This window comes from Barbus barbus (genome assembly GCF_936440315.1).
Source record: "Barbus barbus genome assembly, chromosome: 5".
Lineage (NCBI taxonomy): Eukaryota > Metazoa > Chordata > Actinopteri > Cypriniformes > Cyprinidae > Barbus > Barbus barbus.
Genome location: NC_136733.1, coordinates 28,976,823 through 28,993,283, shown reverse-complemented (window position 1 = coordinate 28,993,283; position 16,461 = coordinate 28,976,823). Strand labels below are relative to the sequence as shown.

At 37.2% G+C, this 16,461-nt stretch overlaps 1 protein-coding gene and 1 long non-coding RNA gene across 2 annotated transcripts in view; one reads left to right on the top strand and one right to left on the bottom strand.

Annotated features, from left to right (window-relative positions):
• Window positions 1-7,969, bottom strand: part of LOC306870260 (protein phosphatase Slingshot homolog 1-like) — a 41,298-nt gene extending 33,329 nt beyond the window's left edge. Inside the window, exons 1-2 of the mRNA XM_079417421.1 lie at window positions 7,523-7,969; window positions 2,576-2,613 (exon numbers count right to left, since the gene is read on the bottom strand). Of these exons, the coding sequence (XP_079273547.1) occupies window positions 2,576-2,613; window positions 7,523-7,603 (119 nt within the window). The 5' untranslated portion in view covers window positions 7,604-7,969. The remainder of the gene's footprint in view (window positions 1-2,575; window positions 2,614-7,522) is intronic.
• A 918-nt stretch (window positions 7,970-8,887) lies between these two features.
• LOC306869412 lies at window positions 8,888-12,285 on the top strand. Its single transcript, XR_013784175.1, has 3 exons — window positions 8,888-9,008; window positions 10,388-10,506; window positions 10,599-12,285. It is a non-coding gene; the product is annotated as an uncharacterized lncRNA (long non-coding RNA).
• Window positions 12,286-16,461: the final 4,176 nt, after the last annotated feature.

Sequence of the window (16,461 nt, the reverse complement as noted above, 5' to 3'; positions counted from 1 at the left end):
CAAGACAAATATACATTAGAGCCGCCACACTGAATTACATTTAATTGAACTGCATGAGAAATACTTAGAACTGTTCTGCAGTTTCTCTCTCTTTTATGTGTTTGATGCCATTTCATTCATGATTTATGATACATCACAAAGTTCTGAATCAACATTAATGAGTGAAATGGTTGCAAATGCAACAGTAAACATTTTTTTAAAGAAATTCCCAAACCTTTGTAATGTTATCTATGTTCTATTGTGACATTGAATATAACTGATTCTGCAATTTGGCAAATAAAAACAGAAATCCGGGCTCATTGGACAAATATCCCTGTGGCGACATTTCTGCAAAATGATATTCGCATTGCTGTTTGCAAGTTTCACGCCACTTTCAAAGTGAAATGTCCAGCGAGTGGCACTAAAAGGAAACGTACCACCTAGACTCACATGAGCATTAACATGAGAGATATACAATTTAAAATTTGATGCCTGCTACAGGTCTCAAAAAAGTTGGCACGGGGGCAACAAAAGAAAAGGAAATTTTGAAAAGATTCAGCTGGGAGAACATCTAGCAACTAATTAAGTTAATTGGCATCAGGTCTGTAACATGATTAGATATAAAAGGGATGTCTTAGAGAGGCAGAGTCTCTCAGAAGTAAAGATGGGCAGAGGCTCTCCAATCTGTGAAAGAATGCGTAAAAAGATTGTGGAATACTTTAAAAACAACGTTCCTCAATGTCAAATTGCAAAGGCTTTGCAAATCTCATCATCTACAGTGCATAACATCATCAAAAGATTGAACTGGAGAAATCTCTGTACGTAAGGGACAAGGCCGAAGACCTTCACTGGATGCCCGTGGTCTTCGGACCCTCAGACGACACTGCATCACTCATCGGCATGATTCTGTCATTGCCATTACTAAATGGGCTCAGGAATACTTCCAGAAACCACTGTCGGTAAACACAATCCGCCGTGCCATCTGCAGATGCCAACTAAAGCTCTATCATGCAAAAAGGATGACATGTGTGAACATGGCCCATAAGCGCCGTCGTGTCCTGTAGGCCAAGGCTCATTTAAAATGGACTGTTTCAAAGTGGAAAAGTGTTCTATGGTCAGACGTGTCAAAATTTGACATTCTTGTTGGAAATCACGGACGCCGTGTCCTCCGGGCTAAAGAAGAGGGAGACCTTCCAGCGTGTCATCAGGGTTCAGTTCAAAAGCCAGCATCTCTAATGGTATGGGGGTGCATAAGTGCATATGGTATGGGCAGCTTGCATGTTTTGGAAGGCACTATGAATGCTGAAAGGTATATAAAGGTTTTAGAGCAACATATGCTCCCCTCCAGATGACGTCTATTTCAGGGAAGGCCTGGTGTATTTCAGCAGGACAGTGCAAAACCACATACTGCAGCTATTATAACAGCATGGCTTCATAGTAGAAGAGTCCGAGTGCTGAATTGGCCTGCCAGCAATCCATATCTTTCACCTATAGAGAACATTTGCTGCATCATCAAACAAAAAATACGTCAAAGACGACCACAAACTCTTCAGCAGCTGGAAACCTATATCAGGCAAGAATGGGACCAAATTCCAACACCAAAACTCCAGAAACTCATAACCTTGATGCCCAGATGTCTTCAAACTGTTTTGAAAAAAAGAGGAGATGCTACACCATGGTAAACATGCCCCCCCCCCCTCCCACCTTACATATACTTAAACCTACCCATCTCCACCCCCTGATCTCATTTTGTGCATAAAATTGTAAAATTTCTCAGTTTAAACATTTTTTATGTTATCTATGTTCTATTGTGAATAAAATATTGGCTCATGTGATTTGAAATTCTTTTAGTTTTCAATTTAAAACTCAAATTTTAAAAACGTCCCAACATTTCCAGAATTCAGGTTGTATTTGTTATTCAATAATCTGTGCCTTAAGTCACAAGTTGCACAAGAAGAAATAAAAGTTGTTTAACTGAAACTAGTAGTCATTTCAGCAGGAAACCTCAGTGAATTGTACATATAGGTTTTTTTTTGCAAAAAATTTAGGTAAAGGCATGTTTTTCCAATGAGCCTAGCTTGAAAAACAGTCAGTTTGGCTCCTAAATTTTTAATTTTAGAAGCCAATCTAGTCTGGAGTCCTGCAGAAGGTAGCTGGCAATATCCAACTCTACTAAACACTATTTCACCCATCTGTCCACTACAGTCACTGAACTACAAGGAACCAGATAGCTCTAATAAGACAAATATTCATTAGGAACGATACAGTGTCTGATATGGGAAAGCCAGCGAGGTGTTTGTCTCAACATAAATCCACTTGATCTCACTTCAGTCGAAGATAAACTGAAACTAATAAAAACCCACTCTGGTATTAGAGCTACTGTGAAAGCAGTGATCAGACACCTGGGCTCATATATCTTTGATTATATGTGTTAGAACAGTGGAGCAGAACCATCTCACAAACTACAGGGTGCGATGAAGACTCCTCCCATCATAGAACTGACAGACTCTTCATCATCTGCTTCTGACAGATTGGACCTTGGAAACACACACACACACAAACACAGAAAAACTTGCATTTAAAAGTCAGTTGTTACCTCTGATTTAGCCGGCGCTCATCATCACTTCCAAAGTCCTGGAAAAATAAAAAGAAAGTGTGAGGGAAACTTTACGTTTAAGTTAGACATCTAAAATAATAGATCACTAAGACATGTCCACACTGTTCTATTTTAATTTTATTGCTTTAAGCCTTGAAATAAAGAATAGAGCAGGATGTAGGATTTTCTGACATAATAAATCTAATTATGTCTTCATGCATCTTATACCTAAACCAAATTATAAGTTATAAATTCAGGATCTGTTGTGAAAATGTCAGAGAGGCCAGAATCCCTCAGGCCTCGGAACTTTTCCAAATTCCACAAACTCACCCGACTCAAACCCAGCGCAACGCACAACAATCTGGCCTAAACATGGTTCTTTCCCCCTACACAATCTCTCTCGCTTTCTTTGCTAAATGTGTAACCTTTAAGCACAATACAAGACCTCTGTGTCCCAAATAACAAAAAAGCTTTGATACATCACTATTCACAGCAGCATAATATGACAAAGAAGAAATGATCTCTCAAAGCTGAAACATGAAGAATGGGGCCTCTCCTTAAGATAAGGTTTCATCATAACAAAGAGTGTTTTTAAAATAGTTCTTCACTGTATGTGAACATGACGGACCTGATTATTAGGTTACTGATCGTGGTATGAGCACTGAATGAAGGCCGGGGAGTGTGCCATGGTCAGATGTGACAGATGCCTGAAGGCGAAGAAACAGTGTCGGGGGAATTGGCTGTGCCAGGGTTTCTGTCACGTATCAAAATCTCTCCCTTCATGCAGAAGCTAGGCTTATAAAACTTTATAAACAGGGCAGAATGAGGAGTGGAAACCATGAGCTTTGTGAACAGAAACATATTTTGGAGGCGTGAAGTTTCCCTGTGATTTATAACACATTAAGTGGATGAACAGATTGATAGTATGGGACGAAAAGGTGAAAAATAAGAAGACAGAAGTCAATATGTGGCTGAGCATTTGAGTGAAACTGGATGTTCAATTCAATTATCACAAAAAAACAAGATGTAAAATACAACCAAGAATGTTAATTGAAGTAGGCAACTTCTTTTTGTTGTTTGTGTCCTCATGGGGATACTAGATTTGCACATTTTAGAGAGCATAGAAAACAAAAAGTCTTTCTAGATTGTTGTCATTGTACAAGCCAATGATGTGACATCATCAGTCGATGATCATGTGCAATTTCTTTTTCATTACTTTATTTTCTACATTATTCAATAAACTAAAACTTTTTTATAGATCCTACTTTTTATAAAAATGTACAATAAAAATTAAAGACCCATTTTTCTTTAACATTATAAAAATAAACACTAAAAACCTATTCAAGGCAAGGGTATTAACAAACTGAATTAAGTTTCTCAGGGTAGAAATATTGCAATACAGCAAAAAATGTCTAACAGACAATAAGCTCTGACGTGATGGATATATGGGCGGGTTTTCTTCTGACAGTAAATGTATGTAAACCGAGTCCTATGTTCCATCAGGTGGAAATAATTTGTCTTATTTAAGTTGTTATTCTCTGGTAACCTTCCCGTCCAGTGAGATTAAAAGGATAGATAGATAAAGATAGTTCACCCAAAAATGAAAATTACTCACTCACTTCGTTCCAAACCTTCATTCATCTTTTGAACACAAATTAAGGTATATTTGATGAAATCCGAGAGCTTTCTGACCTTGCATATACAGCAACGCCACTTCACCACAGTAGGTGGGTCAGAAAGCGCTCGGATTTCATCAAAAATACCTTAATTTGTGATCCAAAGATGAAGGAAGGTCTTACGAGTTTGGAACAACATGAGGGCGAGTAATTAATGACAGAATTAAAATTTTTGGGTGAACTAACCCTTTAACCGCTGAGGCCAAATCATTGAATCAGTGATTTGAACTCAAGAACCAGATCATTTGTGACTAAATGATTAAGAATAATTATGTGAACTGGATCAACAGATTAGACACAAAGCTATAAAATTTCACAGGTTTCAGAAAATTAGTGATGCAAGAGTTATATGGACCACTCCTGAACTAAGCCTACTTTTATGTTGTTGTTTTTTTGTCTTCAAAATTTTGACTTTAGTGTTTTAGTCAAGGTCATACAAGTTTGAGACGACATGAGGGTGAGCAAACAATGAAACCATTTTAATTTTTATGTGAACTAATCCTTTAAATTTTCAAGTTTCAATTTTGATTTCATGGTAAATTTAACCCAAATACCACAAACAAAGCTTCTGCAGATTTTGACCCTTGAAACCTTAAACCATTATTCCTCTTCAACAAGTTTTTATTTTACATCTCTCTCTCTTGTTACCTCTCTACCCATTCTTTATATCAGTCTATCCCTCCCTCTCTCTCTCTCTCTCTCTCTCAGTCTCTGCATGAGATGACATCACTGCAGCTGCATGTTCCCCATGTTTGAGATTGCGCTGTGAATTCTAAATAGTGTGTTTCTTCATAGCGTAGCACATTACGCAATTATTCTTAAGGCCCGTTCACACCAAGAACAATAACAATATCGATAACTTCATTAGTATCCACACCAACACACAATAACATTCCATTTATTATAAGCGCGGGCTGCAGTTTTGACATCTCCCGCTTGAAATGCTCGAGCTCTTTTAAGCAAGATGGATTCTGATTAGCTATCAATGTTTTTATCATTCATCAGTTGGAACAAAATCGTTCTGTCACTGTGCTTTGTGCTCTCCCCTTCAAATGTGTAGAGATAGCGCTCCCTACTGGGTGTAAAATGGATTTCTAAGGCAGGGGTGCCCAACCCTGTTCCTGGAGATCTACCTTCCTGCAGAGTTCAGCTCCAACCCTGATTAAACACAACTGAGCCAACTAATTAGGATCTGAAGGAGCACTTGATAATTACAGACAGGTGTGTTTGATCAGGGTTGGAACTGAACTCTGCAGGAAGGTAGATCTCCAGGAACAGGGTTGGAGACCCCTGTTCTAAGGCAACTATGATGTCAAAGAAACTATGAAGGTGAGGTGGGGTGCTTTCATGAAGGAAAGACAATTAAAGCCTACAAGAAAATAGCTTTTCAGTTTTTAGAACCACCACCTGAGAATCACTAACAATGAAAGGCAACACAGCTCTCCTGGTGAGACTAGCTAAAAGGGTCTCGCTCCTAATGAATAGGTAAAAACAGGAGGCCTTTCATCGCATGAGAGGAGCTTAGCTGTGCCAGGGCACAATGACTTAGATTTCAATTTCTGTCGAGCAGAAATGCAGGCCTCGGGGGGCAGACCTTTTACTTTCACACAAAGAATGGCAGCTCATGAAAAGCCACTACACTAGTGTAACAAAATTTGACCACCTGCAAATCTGCACCATGCAGATATAGTAGTAATGTTAATGAAATTATAACGTGATAACTTGGCAAGGTGCATGTGTGGAAGCACAATTTTATAATTTATAATTTCCTGTGAAGGATTAATAAAGCATAAATTAGGATCTGTGTAGGGAAGGCAATGCTTAGTATTTCTGTTGTTGGATAGTTTCTTTGTATACAGAACAGCTCATGACTGAAAAGCACCCAACCTTTTGACAGTTCCCCTTTTAAAACAGCTTGACCAAAAGAATGGAAACACACAGTCCAACACAAAATCATGAAGTGCAAACAAACTTCTCCCTCTACTACTACTTACGATGACAGGAGCAACATTTCAATGATATTTTCAACAAAAAAAAAAAAAAAAAAAAAGTTCAGCTGGTTCCTATTCATCCCACCAATAACAACTGTTACATTGTGTCTGTATGTAATTAATTGTGTTTGTTTTGTTTAGTTGTACTTTTATTTAAATTCCAAAAAAAAAAAAAAAGATTAACATTAGTGTGTAAATACAGTTTTCAAACAGCCTTGAAAAACCTCAAGCGACGCTGTATAATCTCAAACAGTCGCAAATGTATTCGGAACAGGACAGAGATATTGTGAAAAAGAGAGCACAGAAAAAAACATGCTAATAACATTAATATGTCATTCACAGTTCATAATAGATCTCATCACAGCTCAAAAGAAAATGTATATTTCTTCTTAAGTGTCTTTGAGGATTTAATTATTAACTATTACACTAGTAATTTTTAAGATATATTTTAAGATAATTTAAGAATTTGTTAAGTTTTTTTAGTAACAAATACCATTCCTAATACAAAGAACATAGTTTGTATTACTGTTATGTTCATGCTTTGCATAGCACCTTGCACATTGGTCACGTGATGTCAACATTGCGGCGCCCATGAAGGGGCGACCCGCTCCATATAAAATAAAACCCTTTTTTTTTAATGAACGGCTGATATGTCTTAAGCTTTTACCTTTTGTGGATGTACATAATATTAATAATTTTTACAAAAGGTGTTCTTCATGTATGTGTATACCGTTTAAGTAAAACATACTGAGTCCACCTTTATGGCTTGGCATGATATCCGTGAATAATACTTAGTTAAACAAATCTGCACCAAACAACACGGTGTTTTTTTTTTACTAAATTCAGACATATTCTTTCGCAATCATTAAACCACAACAGCCTGGAAACAAGCCATTACCTCAATAAAGTACAACAGCCCTGTCAAACACTTTCTCCTGGAGACAGGAGCATCAGTACCATAAACACTGTCTACCAACAAAGATTAAGGACCATCACAAAACAGACAAGATTAGGGTGAATGATCAAGTTAAATTTAAGAAGTCACGTCAAGAATGCCATGTATAGTGCACAAAACGCCCAAAGGCGAATCATGTCATCTCACAACAGCAGACAGACGCAGTGACACAGCGTTCAATCCTCCTTCAACCCTGATGGCATCCACTAGTTAGCTTTCCAGCCTGAGCTGTATTAGCATTGGGCCTACGTGACTTATATATATGGGTGCTGTTGTGTTTGCATTAATCATTACATCTCATCTCGCCGTATTTATTTCCGCTTACCTCCCCCGCGTTGGTGGTGGCGGTGCTGGAAGTGGACGCCGCGCTGGGAGTGGGCGAGCGCTGCAGGGTTACCAGAGCCATGGATGGAAATCTCCCAGCACAACGACCAGTCTATCTGTCACGAGCTAAACCGACTAGCGGATTTTCCCCTAGCAGCAGCACCAGATATACGGGGATTGCGCTCGATGGGACCGCTGTTGTTAAAAGGCCATGGCTGAGCCGCTGTTCGGCGTTTTTTTGTGTCGCTAATACCGTTTTGACATGAGCTGGATGATGCTTTGGTGCTTCTCACTCACTGCCGCATGTGGCTGCCTTCAACTCACACAGCCTGTAGTGTTGTCTCTGTTGTGAATGAATCTTGTAAGTGAACGATTCACTTCCATATTTTTCGGTCAACGAGTATCTCCCTTTGAAAGCGCATTGACCGTTTTTCTGCCTTCAACGACTGACAGTAGTATTGACCAATAGTATTCGAGTACGAGCTGTGTAGGCGCTTATCATTGGTTGAACTTACTGAACAAACACGCCCTTCACTGAACGAGTCAGTGTTTTGAATCTAATTTCGTTGGGCATTTGAATAAACTAAGAGTCTACTACATCTTTTATGTGGTAAAGTGAAGCTGTTGTTTTTATAGCTTGATAAAAGCCATGTATTTGACAAAATTCATGTAGAAAATGCAGAGTGTGGCAAAAACGCCTATAGATTGTTTCTGTATTTCTGATTTGTAGACGTTGTGCTGTTGCTGTTGAAAAACGAATTGAATGGTTGATTCAATAACTTCAGCGATTCAAAGTCGCACATAAAGACACTTGTCGCCACCTACTGGCATCACGATGTTACGTGCCAGGCCACTGGACCAATCTGAACCAATCCTTTTCTCTCTTTCTCCTCTCTGGAAGGAGATTCAAAAGACATGAGCTACTGAATCAACTCAACTGAATCAAAATACCCACTACTAATAAGAATTAAATCCACTCAAGCAAAACATCAGGATGGTTTCCGGTAGAAAAATCATTTTAGTTGTCAATAAGGTGTTGTGTATATTTGTATAGTGTTGTTAATTACCAAATAAATCCTTTAATGTATGAATTATTCGTCTTATGTGTGTTTTTTTAAGTTTGTTAAACATTACATATTACTACTGATCATTTTGACCAAATATAGATTTCCCAAAGTTGCCCTGTGAAAGAATTAGGCTATATATATATTTGCTCAAGTGAAATTTTACAGACTTCAAGAGGCCACTAGAGGCTGGTTATAATCCGGTGGACTTTACCCCATCACCAAGCTCTGTGTGAGGACAACGAATGACTAGACTCAGGCACTTGTTGATTACGTTATGGGAGTTAGGTAATAAAGAATTAGTTAATCAGTAAATTCTGTTTTCTGCCTAAATCCACCTGTGATTGCATTGCACATGGCAGTTTATAGAGAGTGAAGAAGAGCTTGCAGGACTGGAGATAACGTCTGGTCAACTTAATTCAGGTGAGTGAAACTGTTTAATAACTGTTTCTTTCCAGCTTTGTATAACAGTACATGTATTACCTGTCAAACCATAAAAAAGCTTACATGAAGGTGAACAAGGAAAACTAAAATAATGTCTTTCAAGTTTGCATATAGGCCTGCAGTATGTAATATTTTGTTGTGCAGATTTCTCTGAAATACACATGCAGGTTTTTTGCAAAAATAATTTTCATTAATATCAAGTCAGCTGCATGAATAAACAGGTGGCAGCATTGTCTGGTGATATTTAAAATAAAAAGGGCTACTTTTTATTTGCACAGCAGGATAATGCAGAAATTAATTTTAGAAATAAAAAGATACAAAAAAATAAAAAAGCCTGTGGGGTTGTACAAAGTGCTTTCCCACATAGACTATCTCAAAGAATTGAGTACACCCCTCACATTTTTGTAAATGTTTTATTATATCTTTTCATGTGACAACACTGAAGAAATGACACTTTGCTACAATGTAAAGTAGTTAGTGTACAGCTTGTATAACAGTGTAAATTTGCTGGTCCCTCAAAATAACTCAACACACAGCCATTAATGTCTAAACCGCTGGCCACAAAAGTGAGTACACCCCTAAGTGAAGGGGTGTACTCTTGACCTTTTCTTACCAGGTCAAGAAAATCTGATCATATTACCCCAATTTTACGTTCTCTGCACTGGCTACCTATTAAATTCCGTATCATTTACAAAATGTTATTACTTGCCTATAAGGTCCTAAATGGTTTAGCTCCTGCGTACCTAACTTGTCTTCTACCACGCTACAATCCAACCCGCTCCCTAAGGTCGCAAAACTCTGGACTTTTGGTAGTACCTAGGATAGCAAAGTCCTCTAAAGGAGGTAGAGCTTTTTCACATTTGGCTCCCAAACTCTGGAATAGCCTTCCTGATAACGTTCGGGGTTCAGATACACTTTCAGTGTTTAAATCTAGATTAAAGACATCTCTTTAGCCAAGCATTCACATAATGCATCTTATAATCTTGTACTGCAGTTATATCTGATCAAATGTACATTATTATTATTCTTTAGTTTGGGTTGATTAACATCCCGTGGTAACTAGGAATTACAGCTTCAGTCTGGAGCCAACCCTTAAATGATCTGACATGACTGAACACCTGAGAAAAGATAATGCCAACCCCTCAGAGGACCTCAGAGAATGCCAAAGCTCAGATAACATACAGAATTACCAAATTTTGCCATAAGTTAAATATATTAAGGTTCTGCAATATATAAATATATTGTGGAAACTTATTTTCCTGTAGAGCTGCTTTGCAACGATTTGTAGCATAAAAAGATACGCTATACAAATAAACTTGAACTTGAACTTGAACTTGAACCTCAGTTTCTTTCTGCAGGAGTCGTTTAGTCACTGTGGGTGGAGTTTTCCCAAGTAGGAAACTGGAGTCTGCAGAACAGTTCCGTTGACCATAAAAACATCTGGGAAGCCGCCTGCAAGCTTGAGCCCAGTCTACAGGTAGGAGATCACATGATGTTGTCAAAATCTGTTATTTAAGGTGTGATTTTTTCCATATTCCCACAGATTTGCTCAGTTTTCTTTCTCTTTAGCATGTGAGGATAGTAGATGACTGGACTGGTCTCAGGCCCACTCGCAGCAAAGTTAGACTGGAGAGAGAGACCATACGATCTGGACCAACCTCGTTTGAGGTGAGCTCATAGTAAAGAGAGCAGTATTTCTTCTTAACTTTGCCTCTTTTCACACACCATGCTGTTTTCTTTCACTTCAGGTCATTCATAACTATGGACATGGTGGTTTTGGACTGACCATCCATCGTTGATGTGCTGAGGAAGCTGCTCGGCTCTTTGGACAGATCCTGGAGCAGAAAGGCCTGCTAGCACACTCTAAATCACGTTTCTAATAGATCTGGGCCTCTGGACAATGTTAGACATAATTTCATCAGACATAAGCAATATTCTCCTTAATCCCATAACCACTGTCATACTGATTCCAAAAAAGGAACTCCGATTCCATGAGTTTAAGAATGTATCCTAAAGTACTGGGATGTTAATGTACATATACAGTGGTGTGAAAAAGTGTTGACCCCCTTCCTGATTTATTTTTTTGCATGTTTGTCACACTTTAATGTTTCAGATCATCAAACAAATGTAAATATTAATCAAAGATAACACAAGTAAACACAACATGCAGTTTTTGAATGAAGTTTTTTATTATGAAGGGAAAACTAAATCCAAACCCACATGGCCCTGTGTGAAAAAGTGCTTGCCCCCTAAACCTAATAACTGGTTGGGCCACTCTTAGCAGCAACAACTGCAATCAAGCGTTTGCGATAACTTGCAATAAGTCTGTTACAGCGCTGTGGAGGAATTTTGGCCTACTCATCTTGGCAGAATTGTTGTATTTAATCCACATTGGAGGGTTTGAGAGCTTGAACCGCCTTTTTAAGGTCATGCCACAGCATCTCAATAGGATTCAGGTCAGGACTTTGACTAGGCCACTCCAAAGTCTTCAAACACTTTTTCACACAGGGCCATGTGGGTTCGGATTTTGTTTTCCCTTCATAAAGAAACCCTTCTTTTAAAAACTGCATGTTGTGTTTATTTGTGTTATCTTTGATTAATATTTAAATTTGTTTGATGATCTGAAACATTAAAGTGAGACAAACATGCAAAAAAAAATAAAAAATCAGGAATGGGGCCAACACTTTTTCACACCACTGTATATTATTTTTATTATACTTTAATAGAGTTTTCAAATAAAATATAACACAGAATCATAACAGAGCTGAATTGTCAACATGTTACTCAGATCATGTACAATAAAGAATCAGATGCTAGCATGATTTATTTATGGTATTAATTAATGTTTTTCGATTAAGCTTTATTGTTATCATGCACATGTACATCACGTGTAGTGGCAAGGGATCCCAGGATTCCCGCTCTTCGACTAACTGAACATCAGACTTTTTCAGGTATCTTCTATTTCATAAAATGCACCTATCAAATCATGTTCCAGTATACATTGCATATATGAAGGCAGTATATAAAAATAGTATATAAAACATTATATTTAATATGTGAACATTTTTAGCTGGAAATAAATCTGCACAACCTGTCATTCAACGGAACTTATTTATCAATTTAAGCATGTGCTTGAGCAGTTTCTTTTAAATAACAGGTACATAAACAATGTATAAACAGTATTATAAATAATAAATAAATACATTTGAAATTTTATAAATACATAAACATTACACAAAGACCTAAAAAACACAATCTTATAATACCTGTAAAACTGCAGAGCAAGAGTTATTCTGTATACTTTATTACTTATTTTTAAATACTAAAAAGTATGGTTTCTTTCCTATAAGTTCGCATTTATGGTTTGGAATTAGGCTATCAAAATAATAAAATGAATCAAATATTTGTTATTTTGTTTGTTTTTCTGACCCAAAAGCATGTCTCCACTGTAAAATAAAATTTTCAGAAATATGTTCAATAATAAAGTACATTTTACATACATTTGCCCACACAAAGCCCTTGCGTTTGCATCCAGCTGCACAGTGTCTCCCTTGATTAGTGTATTATTTAAATGCTGCAAGCATGAGGTGCCTGATAATATTTTTTTGGACACCGTTTAAATAACCTGACCCCCGTTTTAGGTGATATAAGGAGGTGGATTTTCCAAAACTTCCAAAACACAAATTTCAAGTTTAACTTGTGTATGTATGTCTGTGTGCATCCAATTGCACACGTGTGCAAAACAAGAGAGAGTTCTTTCAAAATCAGAAAAAAAAAATAATAATCTGTAGCCTTGCCCCAAACTTTTGAATGGTAGTGTACATGTTAACTTTATTGTTAAAAGTAGTAAGGAAAGTGTAACACCTGGTTAAATGATAACAGCTTTACCATAATAAATGCACTAATTAAATTAATGTTGAGATTCTGCTGGCTTTATCTCTAAAAGTGATTTTAATCATGTAATGTGTGTATTTATAATGACCTCAAAAATGGGCTCCAGTTGGCAAATAGTGGTGCTGATGTTATCATCAACTGCTCCGGTGTCCGATCAGGAGACCTCCAGCCTGATCCTGACCTCCAGCCAGCCAGAGGACAGATCATTAAGGTAAGGTTTAGTGGATAAAAGTCAATCAGATTTAGAACGTTTACATAGAACTTCATGCTTTGTTTCAAAAGGTAGACGCACGCTCCCTGGTTAAAGCACTTTGTCCTCACCCATGATACCTCATCAGGAACCTATAACACACCGAGCATCACGTGATGATTTTTGATGACACTGTACTGCATATATACAGAGGTAATTGGCAAAATAGCTGAAAAAAAGGTCTAAATTATAGATAAAATTACTAAAACTAAAACTCCAATTCCAGAAAAGTTGGGACGTTTTGTAAAATGCAATAAAATCAAGAATCTGTGGTTTGTTAACTGTATTTAACCTTTAACAATTAAAAGATTTCCAGTGTTTCACTGACCAACTTAAATTAATTTTGTAAATATAAACAATTTTTAATTTTGATGGCTGCAAAACACTCCACAAAAGTTGGGACAGAGGCATAATAAAAGTGAAAAGGTTATAGAATATCAAAGTTTAACTGTTTTGAAACAGTCCACAATAAGCATGTGAATTGGTAATCGGTGAGGGGATCATGATTGGGTTTAAAAAGAGCATCTCAGTCTTTGCCAGCAAAGCTGGATTGTGGCTCACCTCTTTGTGCAAAATTCCATGAGAGAATTGAATCACATTTCTCAATGCAAAATTGCTAATATTTTAGGTCTTTCACCAACTACCATACATCATTTTGTGAAAAGATTCAGAGAATCCAGAGAAAAGTGTGTGACCTTTGAGTCCTCAGATGGCATTGCAAGAGAAACCGTCATGCTGCTTTGTGAATTATAGCCATATGGGTTTGGGAGTACTATGGAAAACTGTTGTCACTTAACACAGTCTGCAGTTCAATCAAGAAATGTAACTTAAATCTATGCATCAATTCTAGGCAGACACTCCGGCGAGTTCTCTGTGCCCAAACTCATCTTAGAAGGGACAACCCCAGAATCAATTGACGTTTTAACAATGGCTGTAATATGGGGAACAATAACTGCATGGCAAGCATTTCTTCAGGACAGTAGTGGGAACACAGATCAAGTATGCTTGCCAGTTATTGTTCCCCGTATTACAGCCATTGTTAAAACGTCACTTGATTCTGGGGTTGTCCCTTCAGCTCTTAAAACAGCAGCAATTAAACCTGTCCTTAAAAAAAACTGGGGAGTGATATTGACAAGATGTCGAACTATAGGCCTATTTCAAATTTGCCATTTATAGATAAAGATTTTGAGTGTTTGATAGTTAGTCAACTACAAATTCATCTCTCTACAAACAGATTACTAGAACCATTTCAATCTGGGGTTAGATCTTCATATAGTACGGAGACTGCTCTATTGAGAGTGATAAATGATTTTCTTGTGGTTGCTGACTCTGGGGCTTGTGGCATTTTGGTATTGTTAGACCTTAGTGCTGCATTTGATATATTTGATCTCAGACTGTCCCATTATGACAGGGGCCGTCCCTCAGGGATCAGTGTTGGGTCCTATTGTTTTTAGTATTTATGTGCTGCCTCTTGGACAGATTATTTGGAAGTATGGTCTGGACTATCACTGCTATGCAGATGACACCCAGATTTATATTAGTACTCAACCTGATGTTACACTCGCACTTGAAACTATCTGCTTGTTTATTGGAATTAAAGGCCTGGATGAAACAGAACTTTCTTAAATGAAACTGTTCTAAAACTGATATTTTTCTTAACTGGCACTCCAGCTTCTGTTAATAAATGTAATACAGTTAAACTGACAGTGGATGACAGCCTGATCTCCCCTTCTGAGCAGGTGCAGAACTTGAGTGTTATTTTTGATTCACAGTTGAGTTTTAATACTCATTTTAAAAATATTACAAAAATAGCTTTTTATGAAATGCAGAAAATTGCACGCATAAGACCCTTTCTCTCTATGCCCGATGCTGAAAGGCTTATTCACACCTTTATAGCATCTAGGCTTGATTACTGCTATTCACTTTTTGCAGGTCTACAGGCAAATTCAATTAAGAGGCTGCAGCATATGCAAAACTCTGCTATTCGTGTATTGACCTACATGTCATTACGTGAACACATTACCCCGGTACTTTCTCAACTACACAGGCTTCCAGTACAATAACATACTGATTTTAAAGTTTTAACTTATAAAGCAGTACATTAGCTGGCACCAGAATATATTTGTAACTTGGTTACACCATTCACAGCTGTTCAGTCTCTCTGTTCTCCTGACTCTCTTACTCTCTTTCAGTCCCATTATAAACTTAAAACTATGGGAGGGAGGTCTTTTTTTTTTTTTTGTACTGCTCCAAGACTGTGGAACTCACTGCCTGTTTCGATTAGGAATGCTCCGTCTCTTGATTGTTTTAAGAGATTACTTAAGAAGTATCTTTTTTTGTTAAGTTTTTAAGTTGTAACTCATTACTTTTACTTTTCTTTTTTGTTATTTATTGTGATTTGGTTTACTATGTTGTAGCGCCTTGAGTGTAAGAAAGACGCATTACAAATACAATTTATTATTATTATTATAGATACAAAAGCAAACATCTGTCATGGTATTGAGGTGCAGTAGAGAAAACGGCATGGGTGACTGGCATATGCGAAGGTACCATTGACATAAGCATATATTGGGACTGAACAGAGACATGCACTGGCATCAAGATGACATCTTTTTGAGAGTGTTGTAGTCATCAAAATCAACATTGGTTTATATTTACAAAGTAAAATTAAGTTGGCCAGTGAATACACTGGGCATTTTTTTCTTTGTACTTTAGTCAATTAAATAAGGGATAAAGAGAATGAACAAATAAAATATTCTTGATTTTATGGCATTTCACAAAACATTTTCTGGAAATGGGGGTTGAAACTTAAATAAATTAAATATTTCGCTGGCAACTAAAACTTTAAAAATAAACTGACGCTAAATTGAAAATACACAAAACCTAATCAAAATAACAAAGGCACATAACAAAACTGCGAAAACTTAAACTAATTTTCAAATTTAAACTGAAAATATAACAGATAATTCCAAATATGAATAAATGCTATGATAGTATATAAATAATACTAAAATTACACACAAGTATTGTTGCTCATTTTTTATTTGTGTCTATAATGAAGTGCAAAATGTAGTCTTGTCTTAGGTCCTCAGGTTCTCAGTTTCTTTCAGCAGGAGTCGTTTAGTCACTGTGGGTGTAGTTTTCCAAGTAGGAAACTGGAGTCTGCAAAACAGTAAAAACATCTGGGAAGCCGCCTGCAAGCTTGAGCCTTGTTTCAGTCATTTTAGCCTGGTTTCAGTCATTTTAGCCTTGCTAAATTAGTGTTTGTTTTAGTGGCATGAGTTGATG